Here is a 22,940-nt window from a genome sequence, read left to right as displayed (position 1 = left end):
AAGGTCATCCATTTGGTGGAAAGAAAGCAATAAACCAAATCCCTGCTAAGGAAAGCAATGAGTCTGGAGGCACAGCTCCTACTGAGGGTTGCCCTTAGCTGTGGCTGAAGGAGAAGTCAAGAACAGCATCACCAAATTTGTTTTCAAAATAATTAAGACACAGAAGGTATTGCTGCTCTTACCACCTGCCTCTGCTCACTGCGTCTGGGAAGGATTCAGTGATGCTGTAACTGCTCAGAGTGTATTTCTTCAGTGCTGTGCACTGACTTCTGAACTAGAATAAAACTCTAAACTAGAATTAAAGCATTTCTGACCGGGGTGAGAAAATATTGTCCTGGCCGTATGGCATGACCGCTAAACCTCCTCACCTGGACATCATCTCCAAATGCAAGGGCTGCCCGGATAATTCAGCATCGCTACCAGCACTGGTGAGTAGCGGTACCACAGCAGGACAGAACTGCCAGCTGGAGACTTTCCTCGGGCATCAGCAGGACCGGGCATTTCAGGACCTGGCACTGGGTCCATCTTCTCACCTTCAAACAGCTTTGGCTGCTCCTGCTCTGAAAAGCCCTGGCCTTGTTCAGATCATACAGACAAAAAAAAAAAAAAAAAGACTCAGCGGCCAGTAAGAGCAATTAATTAAGACCCCTGTTTTTAAACTACAGAACATTCAATTTTGTCCTCTTTGCACAATGAGAGCTTTCACACTTAACTCACCAACAGGACTGGGGCACATGAGGAACAAACCAAGCCCCCAGAATGACGAGCAAGCTTTGAAAGAACTTAAAAGACATTAATGTTACAAAAATATTTATTTTTTTTATAAATAAAAATCTCTATTCATGACACAACATGAAACAAAATTTACTCATGAGAAAATAAGATTTTACAGCTTGAGTTATAAAAGTTACAGTGAGAAAAAAAATGAATTCCAGTGTTAGTTTTCTGTAAAACAGTAAATATCATACCATTGAATTATAGGAATGCAACGAAGAAACCATTTGTTATTTTAAAAAGTGGGAATTGTTATCAATAATCACTTAGGAGAGACAGACTCTAAGCATTTACTCCGTGGACTTGATTCTGCAAAGAAAGGCTAATACACAATCTCTCAGGAAGGTGCACGCCTACTATTAATAGCTTTCACAAAATAAAAATAGCACTGCTCCTTGGCCTATAGCCCAGTGGATTTCTACCATTCTTCTCCTTCAGATTTGTTGCTGGTTCTGCCCTTCTTCCCATCCACAGTCTCCCTCTTGCCAGTCACAAATGTTATACATTTCAAAATATTTATTTCTCATTGGGCAAATGCTAAGTATTAAAGAGTTTAAAAGGAATGTCTGTGGAAAAAAAATATATACAGTGCTCGAGAAAACCAAACAGCCTCGACAGCTATGCTCACTGAGGAATACACACACATAAGTTTCTAACTGATTTTTTATAAAATCAGGATGAATTTCAGGGTGACCCACTGGAGACTTCCCAAATGAACCCTGTGTTCAGCCCTAAAGAACAGCCGCTCTTGGGTTGCTGGTGGTAAGAACATCATTTAGAAGTGCAAATAAACCCTTCTAAAAATAAAAATCAGCGTTTATTTTGAAAGGTACCAGCCAAATATTAAAAAAGAATGCACAGAAACGAGAAAACACAAATGCCACAGTCATCTGTAAAGTAGGAATAGATTCTGCCATTTTAACAACATATTTACTCTCACATTGATCCATTTTTCATTATAACTTGTTCCCTCACTCCAAGTACACAAGAAGTAGATTCAAGTTAACATGGCCACTTTTGTTTAAAGAAGAAAAGTGACGTTTAAATTTATGGACATACCAGACCTAACACATCTTCCTCTGCACAGCTGTTTCAGCCACTGTGGTATACTTTGGAGCCAGTGTTTGCTAGCACTCATCTACTTATTCCAGTTAACTCCTCAGGCGTATACTCTTATTCCAGACTTCACTTGCACCCAGAAGCCTGCAGTGCTTGCCTTCCTCCTGCGCTTCTATGCTATTCTCTTCTCAAGCAATTTATTTTCACCCTTTTGTGTTTCTGCTGGTAGTTAAGCCTGCTGAAACCACAGAACAGGCAGTAGCAAATGTATTGATGAGCACACTCCGAATAAAGGGATAACCAATCATCCCAGTCGTTAGAGCAGGCCAGGTAAGGCACTTGTCTTTCTTCTGCAGATGAGACAGCTACACCACCACAAGTCCCATCCTTTCCCATGCAAGAGCAAAGTGATGTGCGTCAGGGCAGCTCAGCTCTGCTTAGTCAGCTGCAGTGCACAAAATGCCGTTTTTCAGCACCATCTGCAAGCTTGGGAGGGGGCTGCCAGAAACCACAGCCAGTCCCTGAGAATTTGGCCTCTTCCTGCTGCCCACAGTTTCTGCCAGCTCATGCTCTCCCTGGCCCTGTTTGCCTAGGGACTGCTGACAACTAACAAGCTCTCTGGAGTTTGCTCAGTGCTCTTTTATCTGCACAATTAGCAGAGGATAAGAATTCTGATTTCTGCATTAAGATGAGCATTATGCTGAAAGGCAAGGACTTGAGAACCTGAGAGCACAGGCCACTCAAACTGTCCATGTGCTGCCAGACCATAGCAATTATCTGCAACTTGATTTGCATCCTCGTCACCAGGATTCAGCAGATGCCCTGGGCAGGGAAGGATTTGAGGCCAATGCCTATCGACCAGCTGCTTAAAGCAAAGCCTCCTTCCTTCCCCATCCTGTGGAACTACAGGCCTGTGAAGGGTCACTAAACCCCAGGCCCAACTACTGAGGATCTCACTTTCTCCTTGGAGGCTACAGGGCCACGAAGGGTGGCACAGCCTCATGCCACGCAACTCACTGCTGCTTCCTGGGGTCCAGGTGCCATTTCACGTCAGCACTGGGGTCCCTGCATCACCCCCAGCCCCGGCACTTCCATCCAGAATATCCCGAGTTGGAAGGGACCCATAAGAATCATTGAGTCCAACTCGTGGCTCCACACAGGACCACCCAAACCTCAGACCATACGACTAAAAGTGGACGTGCGTAGAAAATCCCCTCCCATTCTAAGTCAGTGTCCTGGAGTTGAAATCCCACCACCCCCACACATGTAACTACCTTAACGTGCAATGTAACAAGGGACACATAAGCCACTGAATGGCATTGCGAGCTTCAATTCTGAGGACAGACAAAAATGTTTTACAGAATGAGACAAACACACAAGATGGATAAGGAAAACACCACTCCTTTGCTGGCTAAACACAAATGACTATTCTGAACACCAAGCTTTTCCCTCAATAATTATTGTGCTGCAGGGAAATAACAGCTTTGTGAACTGCCATGTTCCTCACCCTGTCCCCATTATTCTAACAGCCTAAAAAGCAGTGTGGTATCCTTCTCCATCCCCCACGGTACCAGCTACCCACTTAAGGAAACCAGCAAATAACTGCATATAGACTCAGCCCCTGCTGCTTGGCAATTGGCAAAGACCCAGAACTACAGAGAGCTTGCAAATTGGTGTCAGCATTTAGGGGCCACACGCCATGAAAGCTGCAGGTGAGCCCAGCCATGGTCTGTGCTGGCTGACATCACGATGGGCTGCATGGACAGGACAACAGACCTACGTGCACATAAGACTCATTTCGCTGAGGCTACAACTCCATCCCAGACAAAGCTGAGCAGAGGACGGACACATCATTACCGTGTCCATCTTCAAACCTGAGAATAAAAAAGAAAAATTTCGGCAGGTATTTAATTTAATGTCTCCCATTGTCTGCGAGGTAGCTCAGTGTTAAAAACCATAAAAGCCTGAGAGGAGAAACTGAGGCACTTCAAGGTGAGGTAATCTGTACAAAGTCACAGTGGGAGTCCTGGCAGAGCCAGCAGTGCCACACTGGGCTCTTGGCTCCTGCTTAGCTCTGCACACTGAGCTGAGCTGTAACGCCAGAGGCACCACAGGCCACCAATTTCCCAGAAGACGACAGCACTCTGTTAGAAAAGAAGCTGCTGCTGGCAACAGAAAAACATGGACATTGTGTAGGAAAATCCAGGCTGTAAGAGCCAGGATAACGAGGGAAGAGGGACACTAGGAACATCATCCAAGCAAAGCTTCATAATCCACATACCACACCAGCTGTCCAGAGCTGGGGCTGACACCTGAGATAGGCCACTTTCTTGGCTCATGGCCCACCCTGCTGATCTGCGTGGTGATGTCATGCTTGCCCTTCCCCATAACTAGGACAAACACCTGTTTGGCCTTGTTGATAAGGGGCAGGCTGAGGCTCATCCTCTGGTGAGGTTTGACAGGGCTCTCGGTCAGCACCACAGCCTGAGACCCTTCCAGGCCGTTTTCAGAGTGGGGGAACAGTGAGGCTGTATGCCCATCAGTGCCTACCCCCAGCAGCACCAGGTCAAAGCTGGCGTTGGCCACCAGGGCCATGATCTCCTTGGCATACAGCTCTGTGCCTCCATCCTCTTCCACACAGAGCCGCTGGTGCAGGTGCACGGGCATGGGGTGAACGTTGAAGTAGGGAACTCTGATGCTCTGCAGGAGGTGGTTGTGCAAGCTGAAGAAGTTGGACTCCGGGTCAGTGAGTGGGACACAACGCTCATCCACCAGCCAGAGATGGGTGTGCCTCCATGGGAAGTCATAATGGTGCCTTGCCAGCCGCTGGAATAGGGCCACAGGGCTTGAGCCGCCTGAGAGGGCCAAGTGGAACTGCCCAGAGCGTGCCACGGCTCTGCTTGCTGTCTTCTCAACATCAGAAGCCAGCTGGGAAATCAAGACCTCAGACCACGCTGAGACCAGGGGGCTTTGTCGAAATTTTGACTGGATCGTCTTGTAATCACTTGGCATCGGCCCACTGGGGTTCAGCAATTCCACTGGCTCCGCCACTGTGAATGCCAGTTCCCCACTCATCATTTCAAAGTCTAAGAAGTGCTGGTTCTCCACCCCACCAGGGTAGAGGCGTGGGGCCTGGTGGGAAATGCTGTTCAGCAGTGGTGTCCAGAATGCCCAGGAGGCCAGCAAATTCTCGGTGGTTATGAAGAAGTCTTTCCTGCCGTGGTAGATGTTGGAGATGAGGACAGAATACGCATCTCTCTCTTTCACAGGGCTGTACACATAGTAATCAGACAGTAGCTGTCCAAAAATACGCAGGTCTGGCTGCCCTACAACTTCTTTCCAACTGCTTTTTGGCATGATGGGCCTGAAAAGGTTCCTGCTCACCAGCACTGCGGGGGAATTGAGAGCGCCGTGTCCAATGTAGAATACAATCTGCTTGGGTTTACACTGGCTGTGCCCTGCATCCCTCAAAGCCTCGCTCTGCGTGCAGTAGGCCCGGTTCCTGAAGAGCACACGGACATAACCTACTCGTTCATCCAGAGCCTTTCCAGAAGTAAGGAGGAAAGGAACTCCCTCCCAACGCAGGCTGTCACTGTGAACGAGCACACCTGAAATGACACAGTGATCTCAGCTATCAAATTCAACCTGGAGCCTGAACAGCAAGCAGATTTGTGAGGAGCTGTCATCTAGCCATCACTCTCCTTCCTTCCCTCCCAGAAACCCTAGCATTCACTGTGTCTCTTGCTCCACATTTAGCTCTTTAATGACAACACAGGTGTAACTGCTGTCCAGGTACCCTGTGCTTCCTCCCAAGTATCCTACTTGCTTAACCTCTTTTTATCTTGAAGGAATTTCTAAGCATGAATATCATTCAGACAAAACCTTTGATGTTAAGAAAACACAGCACAGACCACAAGGCCACCTCTGGCTGTCAACTGAAGAACTCCCAATGCTTTACCCTTCAAATGCAGAAAGCAACTCAACTTTACGAGAAAACAAAGGAGTTTGCAGGCCACTCCTAAGAATAACACACAGAGCTTAGCAAGAATAAAAGTACTTTGCTCTTGTGCAATGCTTCCCATTTGTAGCATTACTAGTTAACAAAAATGACAATAGTACTATGCTTTTACAGGTCCCAGGTACCATGCTGGTGGATGCCTGGAGTCATCTCTGTGCCAGTGGTGAGGTCCAGTATCACGGAGTGAGGATTCTCCTCTCCTGCTCTCCTTGGCTCTAGAGTACTCCTCCTCTCCAGAACCCAGATCAAAAAGCTCACCTGCAAAGGTTGGTGTTGTGCTGACATAGTCCTGCCCCTTCTGCAGCTCCTCCTGTACATGGCTGGCATACGACTGATACTGACCCAGCACAACACTCTGTTTCTCCAGGCCTCGCAAGGACTGGAGAGCCTGCAGCTTGCACTGCAAGACTTCTTCAGCCTTGCTCAGGTTGCCTGGGAGCTCCATGGTCAGGAACGTCAGGGCCTCAGTGAGGTGGTTCTGCAGCACGTCCCGGATGACTCCATACTGCTCATAGAAACTGGTGCGGCCTGAGGACAATGAGAAGGTAGGATACTGATAAATGGATGGAGTGTTATGCAGCCCTGCCTTCTGCTTGTGCTATGTGTGTGCTAAGAAGACCAAAACTGGTTTGTGCTGCTCTTCTTCTGACCCAACAGTTACCACGAACCTATCAAGCCTCTCCTTTCCCTTCAAAGGGGCTTCTGATATACCCCTGCTACTAAAATGAAGATTCAGCCCTGGCAGTGAGCAGCACTCTTCTGTATCTTTTCCCTTGATTTTCTGTCCTCAGGAGGCTCTGGCTGGGCCATGCCCTCGAGAGACAAAATTTTGTGCACAAAGCTCTGCTTCTCTCCCTCTGTTTGACTGCTCATTCAGGGGGAGGAAGACAATGCACTCATAATGAACGTGACTCAAGCAGATACCTTTCTGTGATCCAACAGCAGCAAGCTGCACACTGCAGACTACATCATGGCCATAGGCTTCCCCTATTGATTGATACATTTATCTCCCTTGCTCTAATCCAAAGGCACATTCATTAGTGTAATCAATGCTGCAGACTTGCTGGGAGCCAGGCTGCAGCTGAAGCCACAGAGAGGAAAGACGACATCAAATGAAAAATGACAATGTTTTTCAGAGAGGGGAGTGCACAGGGAGTAGCTGAGACTACGCACACACAGCACTGTTCTCCCCAAACCTCTCTGCAGTGCTTCTCTCTCCCAAAATCAGGCCCAACTGAGGTCTAGGCTGCCAAATCAAACATTCCGCAGAGCCTCGTAAAGTAGCATTAATCGAGTTTGTGGTTGCTGGGGGTGAGAAGGAGGGAGGAAGGTAGAATAGGTGGTTAGGGGAGTGGAAAAGCAACCCTGATGTTGCAGAACTGAGGGCGCCTGACATCCCAAGAACTGCTGCGGGTGGCAGTCCAGTCCCAGTGCTTTATGCTGAGTACTGCAGAGCAGATGCTGCAGGACTGCAGGGAGATTGCAGCCATGTCCTTCAGCAGGATATCCATGCTAGCAACTCTGGCCTTGTTTTTTTTTCCACTCTCTGCAAGGCTCTTACTATCGAGAGGAAGGGAATGAGACAGGCAAACCCAGGCTGACCTGGGTACTGACAAGGCAGTTTGAGAAATGCCCAAGCAAAAGATGCAAAAGCATCTTCCAAAGGATACTGCAAACATATACTCAGTTCAAGCTTGATAACTAACAGAACAGGAACAAAAAAGGTTGCCAATAAAATGGCCAGATGATCACATCACTAAACCGAGGTGGCTTTAGATTGCATCAATTCCAAATGCAATGCTTCTTACTAAGACCTAGGATCCCTGAACTGCAGACAACTCCCTGAAATTCCTCCAAAGGTCCATAGCAGAAAAAAAAAAAAAAATGTGGGGCTTCTACCGACCTGCAGTTGAATTCCAGTGGGAATCTTTTCTTGGAAGCAGCAACACTACCCGGAAGGTGATTCAGTCCCTAGCACAGGAAATATGACAGTCTCTCTCCATTTTCAGGGAGCAGCATGTCATCCACCTGCACTTCTGTGTTCCTGCACCAGCACTGCCTCAGGGGGCACTTTCACGTAATTAATAAGCCTGCTAGCTGTCTCTCTCACACAGTCACCCTAGCTTTGAATGGCTGCTTCACAAACCTTTAGCATCCACAATCTCCTTCAAGACGATCTCTACTCTTTCCACGTGATGTCGGTTCCAAATTGGATCCAGAAACTGACGGTTCTGATCTCGAAAAGGCAAGATATGGGCTACAGCCTGCGAAAAGAAAGATCAAACACCCAACAAAAACTTAGCACATTTCTACACTATCTCCTCCTCATTGCCCCATCCAACACTGGGATAAGGCCAGCCCTAGAGGGCCACACAGCAGAAAGCAGAGCGAGCGAGAAGGGAAAAATCATCAAGAGCCTGTGATAGTACACAATGGGGTCTCTACTGACTGTACATTAAAGGTTTTGCTGAAGCATTTCCAGGTTTCATGTGAAAAAGGCTGAAAAGCAAGCTACAGGGCACTCAGTTTATATCCTTCGATAGACAAAGAGCTGAGTCAGATCATCCTGGGACTAATGTACAGCTCCAAGGATCTGAAATACATCAGATCAGGTGCTTACAACACTAAAGCCATCTGCTCTGGGGGAAGAAACAGTAAAAAAGAAAAAGGAAAAAAGAAGCAACAACAAAACCAAACCAAAACAAAAACCGTCTTAGCAGAGGTGGTCTTCTTATAGTTGCTCATGCACCTTTCTGAGTATAATCTGGCCACAAGGCTATGGCTGGAACAAACTACTTTCAAAGTGTGCTACTACATTTCCCTGACACAAGGATGGCACGTCCTTGAATGCACTTCCCTCTGCAACAATGCAGTCTGCACATCCTGAGCCATCCTTGCAGCAGGCAGATCCCATGCCCTGCCTGAAGCACAGGACAGGAGGAAGCCTTCCAATCATCCCACAAAGCTAACATCCCATCAGCTTCATATCATATCAAATTAAAAACTGCTTCTAGAAGCCACTGTAGCAAAGGGCCTGTGTGTAATGAGATGGAAGAACTGCGAGAGGGAAAGGGCATCGCTTACTCAGCGAAACCAAAGCCCTGACCTTGTCGAGAAGACCAGATGAATTCTGCACCTCTCCCTCATGCACGCACACAGTTTAACACTACACCCTGGCTTCCCACTAGAGAGGGAACCTTCAACACAATTGGAAAAAAGCTCATCTGCACATTCGCTCTGCTCTGCAAGGGGACAGACAGCAACACACTACAGAGCATAAACAACAGTATAGGGCAACGTAAACCAATGGATCTTGGGAGCACATTCAGTGACACTGCCTGAATTTGAGAGGGGACCAACACTCCCATCAGATGCAGAGCTGACATCCAGCACTCCCCCAGCCACCCTCAGCTTTGGAGGGGGCTGAGCATTGCATGCTTCTTACCTGTTTGCCAAGGTAGTGGTCCACCCGGTACATCTCCTCTTCCCTGAAGAAGCTCGTCAGCTCTGCAGCCAGCTGCTGGGCTGACTCCAGGTCATGGCCAAAAGGTTTCTCCAGCACTACACGCAGCCAGGCGCCTGGAGGTGGCCTGCAGCTGCTGTTAATGTGGCGGGCAATTTCTGTGTAGGCAAATGGTGGTACTGAGAAGTAGAAGATCCTTCCAGCCTCCTTCAGCCCCTCCTGGTGAAGCAGCATCTCAATCTCCTTGTTCAGCACAGTGTAGTTTTCGGCAGTTTTCAGCTGGTGGTATTGGCTCAGCTTCAGGAATTGGTCCTTGAGCACAGCACACCTGTTGGGAGATTCATCTGGGGGACAGGCCAGCTTCTTCAGCACATCAAACATCAGCTTCTGCCCTGGCTCCAGAGCTGTCAGCGCAGCCCCATGGAAGGTGAAGCTGTGCCCACTGCTCACTTGGTCCATGTAGAGCTGGAACAGACCTTGCCACAAATACTTCTTGGCTAAATCCCCTGTGGCTCCCAGCAAGACCACAGAGATGTGGCCCTGGGACACCTCAGCCAGTGATGGCAAGGTTCCCACGAGCAACATGGTACACAGGACTCTTCTCAGCATCTTGGGAGAGAGGAGACAGGCCCAGGAACACTACAGAAGACAGGATTAAAGAAGAAATCAGTCAGTCCATGTTATAACACTGCAAAACACAATGTAAAGCACCTGCTCTTCTATGGCTCAAAACCCACGACTTCTGCCTGGATCCCCCACCCAACCACAATTCTTTCTCTCTCTAGGATTTGAATCATGGCAGGAACTGGAGCTCTTGGAAAGACTGCAGTCTCCTTGTGCATACCAAGAAGTGGAAATCAGTCTGTGCTACTGAAAGACCATAGGCACAAGAGTTGCTTCCCAAACCCAATTAATGAGGGAATATCAATGCCTTCAGGCTGTGAAACTGAAATCCATTCTAATGCAAATTTCAGAGTTGGCTACAAATGAACATACATGCTAGCAAATTCAGGCTGCTGCTTTCAGCAACATCCTGTTTGGGACTTTGCTCAAGTGACATTATGCTGTCTTGGCACTGCTTCATGTCAATATTGCCACAGCAGCTCAGAGACACTGGCACGACCACTGGCAGGTTCAGTTCACAGGCTCTCCCTTCAATACGCTGCACTTTCATGACTCTAGTGGACCACCACTCTTGTAAACACAGCTGAATTAAGTTCCAATAAGCTACTGGGATACAAACAGTCCGATAAAACACAGGGGAAGAAGTAGTTTAGTCCTTAAAATGAAGTCTAGTCATGAGCCAGCCTAGATGCTGTCTCATAACAGTTGTGCACGCAGCCAGGAGACAATGCTGGGTTTGTGTTCTGCCAACTGCAGCTTTCCATCAGAGAAGAGCATGTGGGCACCCACTCACTGCTGCAGCCGGTAACAGCTGGTCTCCCTGGCCAAAAAGACCCTTTACTTGTTCTTATTTAGTCTTGTTTCTCTAATCCAAAAGAAAGCTGCTTTTAAGAGAAACAACACACCCAGTTCTTACACTTAGAAACAGGGCAAAGGCCTTAGATCACAAAAGAAAATCCTGAATAAGTGAATATACTAATCTGCTGTTCTCATTACAAGTATTAGTTCTGGTCAATTGATTTAGACCATTTAACTACCTGTGCAGGGAAAGATATCCACATAGCATGGATGCAGGTAGGAAAGATGTTTTAACAGCCATTTTTTGATAACACAAGGAAAACACCGATGGCTCTATACTGGTGCAACTGTAGCCCCACTAGGCTTTGCACTGGTATGATTACATCATTTTAAAATGGCAGCTTCATGAGAGTGCAAATGGGAAACAGATCTTGGGTAAGAGAATGAATGCGATGGTTTTATTCTTCTGCGGGCAAGGGGAGACAGAAAAGCGTCTCCTCAGACAAATACACTCATAGTAGGCTTGAAAACATTGCACTGGCTCCATTCCTCCACAGTAACAGCAGTGCAAACAGAAGCTCTTGCTTCTACCCAGCCCACATCTACCTAAGATTGTTGTTTCCTAGCCTGGAGAAAAAGGCCTGGTCCTTGCTCCTCTTGAATGGAAAGAGGATGAACCACAGATGCTGTCCCAGTTCTGACTGGTTCTCCCACTGGAAAACTCTCACAAAATTCACTATTCCATCACAAAAGCAACACAGGAGCTAAATCAGCTAGAGAATAGCTCAAATAAAACACGGAACTTCTGAATGTCTCTCCCTACACTAAGCTTGAACCGGTCTTCATAAATCTCACGTTTCTCTCCCCAGCAGACTCACCTGAGTAACACAGGAGCTTTACAAAGCATGTAGTGGCAAAAGCAGCTGGAAACTCATCTTCCTCACAGCCCCAAGCACGGATCTCTCTTCTCCTGCAACTGAGTGCTGCAGACTCAACGATCGATGGTCAGGTGAGCAGGATTTTGCAAGCAAGATAAGGCAGGTTGTTCCCCTTCTGGTAAATGGAAGGAAAGACCCAATTACAGCAAATTAAACATGATCATACTCACGGAGCAGCATCCCAACTCTCAGCCCATCCATGGCTGCTGTTTGTGAGCGGGCAAAACGCAGGCACTTGTGGCAACTCATGACTCCTCTGCTCTTCCCTGGAAAGCTCCATAGTGCAGCTCCTCAGCCTCCTGTTGTGACTGCCTCCCCTGCCTTGCTCCTTCCTCTAACCTCCACGCATACACTTAACCGACCCAGAAAACAGTGGTGGCAGCTGCATAGGGGCAGAAGCGTGGCTCTGAAGCTTTTTCCTATGCTAGAAATAACTGTTGTGTTAAGCAAAGGTTTGGTTTTCTTTTGTCCGCTACAGGGACAGGGTTATAATGCAGATGACAAAGTTCCTCAGTGCAATAAGGTAACCGTTACGCTTACTTGAGCAACCTTTGTTCCAGGAGGTTAGGCATACTGCCCACTGCACGCTGGGGGCTGCCATTACTGCACAGAGAGCACAGCTGAGGAGCAGGTACCTACCATGGAAGGGGAAAGGCTTGGGTGGGTCGTTCTTTTCCACATAACCAAAGAAATGAGTGAATTAGCCAAGCAGCTTGCTGGAGGATTCAGCCACACGGTCACATGGCCCTTGCAAGCCAACTCAAAACCCGTTTCACAACACTGCCAATTGCAAAACACAGCTACACTGCCCAGAAGAAGCACAGGAAACCCAGGGCTGTTTGTTTACTTACTGCTCTTGTATCAGATCATCACCAGAATTCACATTAAAAAGTAATACCCCTTTCAAATTTCCCAACCAAACAGGACCCAGTTACTCAACCACGTTTCAGGGAAAACACGCCTGGGCCCCATTCACGCAGAGCACGGGAGGGCTGAGGGGCACTGTGTGCCAGGGCACTGACCCGCGGGAGCCCCGGTTTGACAGGAGCTCGTTTGGGATCTCACAGGTTCCCCTGCTGCATGGAAAAAGGGAAGGGAGCTTGCTTGCTACCGCTGCGTCCCCGCTTAAAAAAGCAATTAACAGACGCGTGGCCAAACGCAGCGTGGCCTGGGGCTCCTGCGAGGCCGTGCACGTGTAACGCACGAATTACCGACATTCCCTGAGAATCAAAAACCGCACTGCCCTTCTGCACGTGCGGGCAGGAGCGGGAATGACACCAGCAGCTCCTGCAAAGCTCAGCGGCTTACCGTGCAGGCTCCCGCTGCGGGCAGGCTGAGATGCGGCAGCACTCGGCCGAGTTCAGCGCGGGGCCACGCGCTGCCGTCGCGGAACGCGGAGCTCGGGCCCGGAGCACGGACCGGCCGCCCCGGCTCCACCGATCAGCGGGGCCAGGCTGCGGCGGGGGGAGCGGCCACGATGCGAGCGCCCACCGCCGGCAGCCCGACCTCAGCGGATCGTGACATCCCCGCGGCTTTCCGAGCGCCGGGGACGCAGGAAACAGCGACAGGTACGGACCGGAGGGGGCACGGACGCGGCGCTGGCACGGAGCACCGGCGGGGTAAGGACACGGGCTGGGCACGCAGCACCGGCGGGGTGCGGGAGCCGTACCCGAAAGCTCGGAGGATGCTGCGGGAAGCTGCGCTGCGGGCTGCCCTCCCCCTCCCTGCGCACCGCCCGTCCGGGGGGGGTCCCGCCGGTTCCGGGATGCCCGGCCCAGCCCACGCACAAAGCGCAGAGGTCACCAACCCCCCCCACACACGGGAACGCCGCCCGCTCCAAGAGAAACCCCGGTAGTAGCCGAGCCCCCTCATCTTATCTTATCTCATCTCATCTCATCTCCCGCCCTGCAGCGCCCCACTCACCTCCCGCCCACCCCGGCTTGGCCAGCGGGGCGCGGTGGCGGAGCGGAGGCTGCGGGCGGGCCCGGCACAACGCCCCGCCCCGCGCTCCTCCCAGCGCCCAGAGAGTTTGTGGTTGGCGGCGGTTGTCGCTGGTTGTAACGGTCGGGAGGGAGGGAATCTCCGAACAGCAAGGGGTGCGGACTCTCCCGCTGGCGCTGGAGAGGTTCCTAATATACCGTGAGAACAAAGCCCTTACTGAGGCCAGAAGCTTCAGGAACCAAGGGAAAACACAACAATTTTCTTCAGTTTCAATTTTCTGCTTGTCTGTCTATATCTCTGTATCTTTGTGAGCCCATATTTACCTGCAGACCTCGCGTTGCTTTGTGTTCTGAAATTAGTGTGACTGCAGCATGCTCCTTTCTAACCATGTGTGCACACACAGCACCAGTCTCATTTTCTAAACGAATAGGGTATGTTGTTATCCTCCTGGGGTACACTGCAGTTCAGCCTGACAGTACTTTTTGGACGCATCAGGTTTGGGAAAAGTGGAGTGAAAGGAGAAGAACAAAACACTGCCCCAGCCAGTGGGAATGCACACAGCAGAGCGCTCCAGTAGAATGTCCTGGTGCAATGCAAAGCTTTCACTGGAACTCAGCTTCTGTCTTCAAATTCACTTGAGTGGACAATGCCATAGGTATCATTTCCCTAGATGAAAATTCCATAAAGAAACCTTCATGGCTGCTGTTTCTGAGACCCAAGCAGGCTGCAGTCAGACTCAGGGACTGCCAGCACTGGGCTCAGTGCCGCACTAGGGCTCTCATTACAGGTGACACCAGCTTGTATTTGTGATATAACTAAATTATGTTTGCAGTATAACTTCCTGATGTCATAACCTTCTTTACCATCCTGTTCTGGAGGCTCATCCGTCCTCCTACATGCGTGCCCAATTCCATAAACACCCTTTGTGGTACTGCGAAGGGGTCAGTGACTGTCAGCACCAAGGTTTGTCTGCAGGACGCAGGTCCATATTAGGGATGAAGGAGACAGCAGTCTGCCCTGCTTCATTCACACTGCATACTGTGTTGTGACTCTTCCTGTGTTACCGGTGCAGCTTTGGGCTGGGTAGAATGCCTCTAGCAGTGGCTCTATTTCTGAAACCCAGCAGAGGGTGGATCACAAGCATAGCTCAAGTGATGAAATTCAACAAATTCATCTTGGGGAGGGGATAAATAACACATCTGAAAGAGCCAGCTGGACAAAATAGTCTTGCACCAGAGATCTCCCCCAACCACAATGTGTGATGTTACTACACAGCATGCTTAGCAAGAAGCTTAGGGGAGCCGTGCTATATCCCATAGCTGTGTGCTTAACCCATTAATGACCTGCTGACTAGGCCTGCATGGCTTGCGGGAGCTAATCTGGGTCTGGTGTAGCAGGCAGTGGGAAATGGGAGTTCCTGTTACAGTCTGCTTTGTGCCTTGGAAGAAAAAATGGCTTTTGCCATCTACTTGAGCAGAAATGATTGAGGTGCACATCTCCCTGCTGCATGTTTCTGGTGCACTGAGTGAGACGAACAGCTGAGGCCCTGGTCACTTGAGCCTGCTATTATTGTAGATAGAGCTGGAAGTTGTGAGCAGCGACAGTTGTTTAACATCTTCTGCTGAGAGACTCCAGCTAGCTACAGGATGCCAAACTTTAAATATTGAAGATGGAATTGTATGCGGGGGCTCTGCTTTCTGCAGTCTTTTTCTTTTCTAAGTCTGTAAAAAAATGGTGCAGCTATTTCTGAGCTGAAGGTCAAGATAAAATAGGTTTTTTGACCATGTTAAAAATATCTCAGCTTTTTCATTAAGGAGCTCTAACATCTCATAATTTGGGGCAAGGAAGATTTTATTAGGATGGTGGTTTGGATCAGAATGTACTTTTGTCAGAAGAAAGCATGCTTCTGTCAGTGCCTTTTCAGACATGCTCAGCTGCATGCTCCTTTAAGGGAAGTAGGTCCGGTGTGACAGCTGAGACATGTGATGCCAATAAAGGAATAAAGGCTTGTTAGCAAGGAACAGGCCATTAAGGAGCTGGATGTTCTACAAGCAAATAAAAGTGCTGTAGGAAGAGGTGTTCTGTTTGGTCTTGAGAGATGGTGTTTTAGAGCAGGAAGCAGTAACCTGCGGAGACTGGCTTATCAGTTTGGGAAAATCTTATGTGCTTTCGGTAAAGGCTCTGTTTGAGTGTAGCAACTGAAAGCGTGTTTGGGGTTTTGTTTTTGTGTTTTTTTTTTTTTTTTAATTAGGAATAGGAAAAGTAATTTTAAATTGGAGTTGGGTGTAGTGGGACTGAGTTGCCTTTTGGTGTTGTACTGCCAAATTAGTTTCAGGATGCAGAGTACTGAACTTTAGCTAAGATGGGATTTCTACCTCTTAGAGAGGTAAGGCGTGCTTGTGATGATGTAGTCTAGAAATATACTTAAAAGTTATTGCTCTGCAAAGGCACCTACTACTACTGACTTGTAGCTGTGGCTATAGATGAGTAATCTCTGTAGATCTTTGATTCTCCAACTCTTCTTGTGTGTTGCTTCCCAAGCCAGAAGCCCTGCTTGGTCATGCTGCTGCAGCCTGGCCTGGGCTGAGTGCATTAAGCCTTAGGAAAGCTCTGAAGTCCTGGGCTAGCAAGCTCGCATGATTTTGAGTAAAGCTGTTAACTGCTGCTGTGAAGCAATAAAGAACAGCTGTACGGCAGCTGGGGTTCTTATTAGAAAATAACATTAAAGTAGCTAATGGCTTCTGGAAAACCAGCCTGTGCTAAGATAAAAGTCATAACAGCAGTCCCCAAACCGGTGTGGGAAAGAGTAAGAAAGAAGGATTTTGTTATGGCTGTGGGGTCAGGTCAGTGGCTCCAGTACTTAATGAGTTCTGGAGCTGTGCTTGTGCTTGGAGTCAGTGCATGGTTAAACATCCTCACTGGAAGCCTCGAATATCCCTGAAAGAGGAAATCCACCAATTCCATTTTAAGAAAAAGCTTAGAGACAGTAATGAAAGCTATGCTGGGAGGCTGGAGGGCTGACCCAGTGCTGCTCACAGCAGCCTGTTGCAGTCATCACAGGTGTTGTTCCCAAGACCCAGTTGCTCTGGTTCTGCCTGGGTAGCTTGGCTCCTAAAGAGCTTATCATCAAAGTAAAGCCGAGACACTCCAAGGTGAAAGAGTATTATAGTAATACTGCCTCCTAAAAGCTCCTGGTACTATTGCTTGTCTGCTTTCCTTTTTTAACTGTGTCTTTTAAGCTGTAGAAATCATGGCCAGTGAGTGGCTCACAGGTGTGCCACCTGAGTGGAGCAGCAAAGCATCTTAACACAGCTGGCTTGCTGGGAGGCTTGAGTAAATGGCATTACTAGCTAATGCAATTACCTCTCTGCTGCTGTCCTCAGGCAGCCATGGGAATAAAACATGACTTAATGCCCCGCTGTAAGCTTCTGTCACAGACGCGAGGCGAGTCCTTCAGCAGCAATGCAGCACTGCCGCAGCAAGGATGCGGTCTGCATCCCTCAGCAGCCAGGATGCAACTGCAGCGTGAGTGTTTCATAGCAGTGAGAAGGGGAAAGGAGTTTGGGGTGAGAGGAGAGCTCGTCTTCACCAAATGCTCAAACTGAATTGAAACAGAACTGATCAATCAATTCAGCTGTGCCTACTTTCTGTTCTACCAAAGTGATTCTCTCATCAGCTTGGTCATCAGATGAAAGATAAAGTGCTGGCATCTTCCCCAGATACTCCTGCACTGAGACAAGCTGCCTCCAGTCTCCCTTTTGGTCTGGGGCTGAGTGAGGCTAGAAAGGGGGTTTGGAATTTATAGACTAAATGTTTTTATTCATTGGAACATAGGGGAATGATAGCTTTCTCTTGTGCCTGAGGACAGAGGAAATGGGGCAGCTTCACCTGGAGCTTGCAGTAGCAGAAGGCTTCACACGTGGCTCCCAAACTGATTCAGAACTCCAGTGTTTTTGAGTCTATATTGTAATGGGTTAATATCTTTTGAAAAGAAGCATGAGGCAGGTAATTTGTTGTGTCACTGTCAGACTGTGCCCAAGAGCTTTTGCAGTGCTCAGTTGCTGAGCTCCTAGAGGCCTGGCTGTGCTGTGGCAATGCTTTGTCCACTGAACAGTGCTGGTGTGCTCCGAACTTCAGGGCTGGGTGCGAGAGAAATCACCTCCTGGTTTGTAAAATGTGGGGAGCACTGCAATTACTGAGCTACCTGAAGGTCCCCCGGATGCACTTGGTTAGGGTTTAATAGTTAGGGTACCTGAAGTAAATATTGATTGGCTGATGAACTTCTGAAATCAGCCGTGGGTATTATTGTGCTGGTAATCAGTTTCCTAACTAGTATTCAATACTGATTCAGATTTAAAATAATAATCATGAGATGAGTAGTATAGAAATAGCACATTTCTGGTAGATTAAAACTTTAAAGATATGGAGGCTTCCTAGACTAGGCAGATCTCAGCTCTTTTGTTTTTCACATTTTCAGGCCCTGGTTTTTATCAGTGGACAGCACAACATTTTGACTAGTGTCCCCTCTTCCACTGATTTCCGGTTGACTCATGCAGGGCTTACTATAGCAGTAGAGTTACTTTTCTGTCCAGGAAGCTTTGGAAACTGCTTAATGGAGGCAAAACCACTTTCTAGAAATCACTTTTATGGTCTAACACGAAGAGTAGCGCAGGCAGCGCCTGATGGCACAATGCAGCGGGGAGCTGTGCTGCACTGCATGTCCAAATGCTGATCAGCCCAGCACTGCCGCACTCAAAACAGCTGAGCTGCATGAATACAGCTGAGGAAAGTCAAAGGTTCTCTGTGCTATCTGATAGCAGCATGGGAAAGCAAAGTCTAAAAGATAGCCCTATGCTCTTATCTCAATGCCACATTAAAATTAAGTTGATGGTTTAACAACAAGATCTTTCTTGATCGTGACATCTTTGTCCTCCTATAACAAAATGAAATGCACTGCGATGCATAACTGTGTTACTATTAATGGACTGCGTTGCAGCAGTGAATTGGCGCAGTGTTTGGGATGATGTATGCTGTTCAGTGCATTCTTTGGCATATTGCAATTGGAGCTTTGTTTCATTAGAGCAGCATTTTTGCTCATCTTATCCACTACAGATTAACTATGTGTTGCTGGTTTGGAGAGTGAGTGGCCTTGAAGTATTGTGAAACGCTGAAATAAAGCAATGTTTCCAAACCTTGGCAGTGATATGTCAAATCTCAGCAAAAGGCTTTGATGTTCAGGGGATGCTCTTCTTGCTGTTGGTTTTAGCCTTCTCTTGGGTGTCTCTGAAGGTTGCAGAGGAACTGGGCTTCTTTATGTTGAGTATCTCCTCCAAGCTCTGCCATGCAATAACTGCAGCAGTACAATACTGTTAGCAAAGTGTAAGTAATTTTGAATGCTGGGCTGAGTACCCAGCTTTCTCTTTGCTCTTCTGTTGCAAATCACTGAGAAGTAAGCATTTATTAAGAATTTATGCAATAGTGGTAAAAAGTGGATCCAGGACCCAGTCCCCTGAATCCTAAGCTAGATCTCTGCTGAGCAAATATCAATGACACCTTGCACGCTAAACGCAAATCTCCATCCGCATGTAGTGCACCTTACCTGGCACAAACAGGCACCCTGTGCATTTGGGTTATGAAATGGCTAGGCAGGTCTGTGTGGTCCAGTCAAAAACTAATCCTCAGATGGAAGAGTAATGAAGGTGAGAAGGAAGGGGAAGGTTTTTCAGTTGGTGCCAGGACTCTTGGATGAAGAGAATCAGCATATCTGAAAACTTGATCCAAAAGCTTTCAAGGGTGGTACCAAAAGGCAGCAGTAAATTTAGTTTGACCCTCGTGTACACTTGGCATTTTGCTGTGTTACATTGGAGTATGTGGATGAAAAATTAACATGTTTCAAAACTGCCAATCTGCAACTGGATCCAGGGCCTGTTCACTGCAGGGCACTTAGAGATTACAAATGCTGCCTGGTTCAGCTGTGTCCCCTGGCAATATCCTGCCATAACCTTGAGCTCGAGTTGTTTTCTCTGTCTTACATAGCACTGCAGCCTGGAAAAACAGAAGTAGAAATCACTAGGAACTGGGACCTTCAGGGTGCAAAGTGCAGTCTTTTCTCCAGGTGCTGGTTCTGGGCTGTAATGCTACCTCTCCCATTCAGGCAACACAAGGAGAAGGGACTGGCACACGTTGTCTCTGATTTGCTGCATCTCTCAGCCATGAAGACAGCGAATCCACTGTAAAGCAGGGCTCTCCCAGCTCCATTAGAGGTACCCTCTCACTGGCTTTGTGAGTGGAGTAGTTGAGAGAGAAATGGTGTGACCTGCCATCCAGTAAGGGGCAGGAATGAAACGTACACAGGGCAAGAGGCTTTCCTGGGCCTCAGCTCATTTGAGGCAGTATGGCTTTGCTGAAGTTAGCAGTACATCTTCAGGTCAGGTTTTGCTCCATCTTATGTCTCAGGAGGAAAATGAGACCAGTTAGACGTTTATGGAAGCCATGTGCTTCTTGGCATGTTTTTTTAGTTTGTTAATTTTGTGCTAGTTTTTCAAATGTAACACTAATACTTGCAGCTTCTGTCTAGATTTTTGATTTGGGTAAGACCAGCACTTGCAATACCACGGGGAGGGCAAATTCTCCATTCTTTTTCACATGTCCTGTCCTTAAAGATCAAAGTTAGTGTGCTCTCCCTGCATCTCTCCAGTTTTGTCTGCCTGAGCAGGCGTGCCGACTCCTGAGCGAGTTCCAGCCTGCCCCCCAAATTCAGACTGGCTTAGGTGGGAGCAGAGCACGCTTGAGAGGCTTCTGCGGCTGTCTGACTCGCTTTTCATTTCTTCCCTTGCAAACAGCAACATCACCAGGTGAGAAAACCCAGCAGGCAATCAAACGGCTCGAGTCTCTGCCTTGTCAGGAAATGGGGCTGTACAGAGCGAGCGCTTGCTTTTCAGACACGATCCTATAGGATCAGGGTTCTTGCAGTGTCAGGGATTTAAGACTTTTTAACTCCCCCTCCCCCCTTTTTTCCCTGCTTGTCTGAGCAGCTCCGGGCTCCCCCGGCATCGCTTCAATGCGAGGACCCGTCTGGCACTACTTATGCCAGGTCCTGCCTCCCTCGCAGGAGCAGCAGTCTGCAACTTTTGCTGCTCTAGACAGCACTTCATCTCTGAGAAAGCACAGCTCTGCAGAGTGGATTTGGGGTAAGAGAGGCAACTTTGGAGGGAGGGAAGGAGGGCTTCCTAACCTGGTTTAGTGGAAGATCTTTCCTTTGCATGCCTTCTTTTTGTCGTTTCCTTTTTTTAGGAAGGAGGCGTTTTAAAGGGAGGCTGCGGTCCTTCCTCCTGCAGGGTTCTCTTGTAATTGATAAAAGATTAAACCCAGCCCAACTTACGGTGGGTGATTGCTAATTAAACTTAATCCATTTCATTTCCTTTCTACCTTTTCAATTCTCCCTGGGACCGATATGAGGGAGGCTGAATCAGAAAAAATTATTATTTTTTTTTTAATCTGCTTTTTAAAACGATTAGAAAAAAGCAAATCAAACCCACTGCAATTACTCGTCGGGAGCTCTGTTTCTGCATTCTCTGCCGATGGCTGCTCCAGTCAGGTGGTGGGATTTCAGTGCCGCTGGGCTGGTGCAGTTGTGCTGCAGTCCGAGCCCTGTGCTAAGCTGCAGAGCCTTTGCAGGAGTGCATCAGGACGCACCGGCTCGCTGCTGATGCAGCACTTCGGGAAAGGAAACTTCCCGCATCCCCTCCTTCCCCGCACCTCTCCTCTCTGTCACCCCCTCAGCCGGGGGCTGCGTGGCGGGGTCGAGGGGAAACGGAGCCCGCAGGAGCCTGCGGCTTTAAGGGTGCGGCGGAGCCAGCGCTCCCCCCGCGCCGCAGAGCCCCCGCCGGGTGCCCCAGCCCCGCTCCGCAGCCCCCCCCGGCCGCCCGCCCCGTGCCCCGGCTCCGGGCTGAGGGAATCCCGCAGTGCCCGGCCGCGCACCGCGGCTCCGGCGCCCTTCTCCCGTGTCCTTGTGCGCTCGTGTCTGCTGATCCGGGCTTAGGAGGCAGCGTGCGAATCCAGGCAGAGTGCTCTCGTGCCCTCTGAGCATTAATGCCTTCAAAAGTTAAATTTAACCTGGAAATGCCTTAGCGCAGCCTTTTGCTCTGGGAATATAAGTTGCGTTCCTCACGCTGTTTGCTAGTGGTGTGAGGAGTGCGTTTATACCTGCAAAGTATGAAAATTCGCTTGGACGTAGAGATGCCTGGCAGCAACATGCATTTCCCTATTTTAAAACTACCTCTGTTAACTGCATGATACCTTCTTGCCAATTCCACAGACTTTGTGGCTATATGAATTAATGGGGGAAGGGGGAAAAAATGCAGTTTGAGCAATTACCAATTCTGTTGAAATAGCAGTGCAGTGAGCTGTGCTGAAATCCCTGTAGATGGGGATTTCATTTTGTGTACCCATGTAAGGGGGAAGGCTACTGAGCAGGCGGCTGTTACCGCACTGACCAAGTTCGGTCCCTGGGGCTGCTGTGGAGTTGCTGCTGGATGACATTAGCAGTGTCTGAAATGACCAAGTATTTGACTTGCCCTATTTTAGCGATGTCTCTCACCGCCAGGAAGGGTGTTCTTGTCCCCACTGAGGTGGAGGCAACCGTCTATGATTTTATTTGAGTGGTAAGTGTATGTTTACATTGATTACATCTATAATTATGGTGGTTTTTATCTTAGACTTGCACAAGGACTGGGGAAAGCCAGGCAGATCTGTAGGAAAGGTAAGCGTTACCCTCATGGCGGAGCAGGGAAGCTGGGACCAGAGCTCGATCTCTCAAGGTCACGCAATGCAAGCTGGTGGTAGAGGAGCTTTGTTACGTGCAGTCAAACTTGTGGATCTTCCATCAGAGCTCCCTGGCCTCTGTCTTGAAGGTGTGAAAGGAATCTTAGATGACGTGAAGACCAAACCGTTAACTTTGTGTGATGTAAATCAAAAGCTGAAGTGATAGAGAACCTCCCATGGCTGCGATGCGGAGACTTTCTGCAGCTTGCTAAGGCTGTTACTTACATTTTCCTTACATCATCGTATTAATGAGTTAAGAGACTTCATTTCATTTGAAGTACTTATGCCCAAGTTTGGCATTTTTGAAGAACCACTCTAACCTCTGGAATGGGAGCAAAATCATAGTAACTGAGCTCAGTAAATCACCGAGGGCTGAGGCAGGTGATGGGGTGCTCCATGATATGAGTGCTGTGGAAGGCAACGAGTATAAGAGCTTATCAGTCTCTGCCTTTACAAGAAAAAACCGTGCAGAAACTATGAACTGCTCTGAAATTGAACAGGA

General features: G+C 48.4%; 2 protein-coding genes across 7 annotated transcripts in view; one reads left to right on the top strand and one right to left on the bottom strand.

Moving 5' to 3' along the window:
- On the bottom strand, window positions 1,573-13,777 carry H6PD (hexose-6-phosphate dehydrogenase/glucose 1-dehydrogenase). Of its 3 annotated transcripts, none has more exons than XM_021417369.1 (6): window positions 13,598-13,777; window positions 11,615-11,789; window positions 9,297-9,953; window positions 7,998-8,115; window positions 6,110-6,379; window positions 1,573-5,441 (listed from the first exon to the last, which is right to left on the bottom strand). In XM_021417369.1, exons 3-6 carry the CDS (start codon window positions 9,921-9,923, stop codon window positions 4,084-4,086), a joined length of 2,373 nt encoding a protein of 790 aa, XP_021273044.1. In that variant the 5' UTR covers window positions 9,924-9,953; window positions 11,615-11,789; window positions 13,598-13,777; the 3' UTR covers window positions 1,573-4,083. The 3 variants fall into 3 exon arrangements, with proteins under 3 accessions (XP_021273044.1, XP_021273045.1, XP_021273046.1); XM_021417370.1 differs by lacking the exon at window positions 13,598-13,777 and adding an exon at window positions 13,344-13,575; XM_021417371.1 differs by lacking the exon at window positions 13,598-13,777 and adding an exon at window positions 12,983-13,115.
- Window positions 13,154-22,940, top strand: part of GPR157 (G protein-coupled receptor 157) — a 49,464-nt gene continuing 39,677 nt past the window's right edge. Inside the window, exon 1 of one of the 4 annotated variants that reach the window (XR_002444410.1) lies at window positions 13,154-13,242. The gene's annotated coding sequence lies outside the window, so the exon portion shown is untranslated. Of the gene's footprint in view, window positions 13,243-15,877; window positions 16,002-20,281; window positions 20,806-22,940 lie in introns of those variants that run through there. The other 3 variants (XR_002444419.1, XR_002444409.1, XR_002444411.1) reach the window with 3 other exon arrangements.

This window comes from Numida meleagris, chromosome 20, assembly GCF_002078875.1.
Source record: "Numida meleagris isolate 19003 breed g44 Domestic line chromosome 20, NumMel1.0, whole genome shotgun sequence".
In the NCBI taxonomy this organism is placed as follows: domain Eukaryota; kingdom Metazoa; phylum Chordata; class Aves; order Galliformes; family Numididae; genus Numida; species Numida meleagris.
This window is presented reverse-complemented; position numbering and strand designations above follow the sequence as displayed.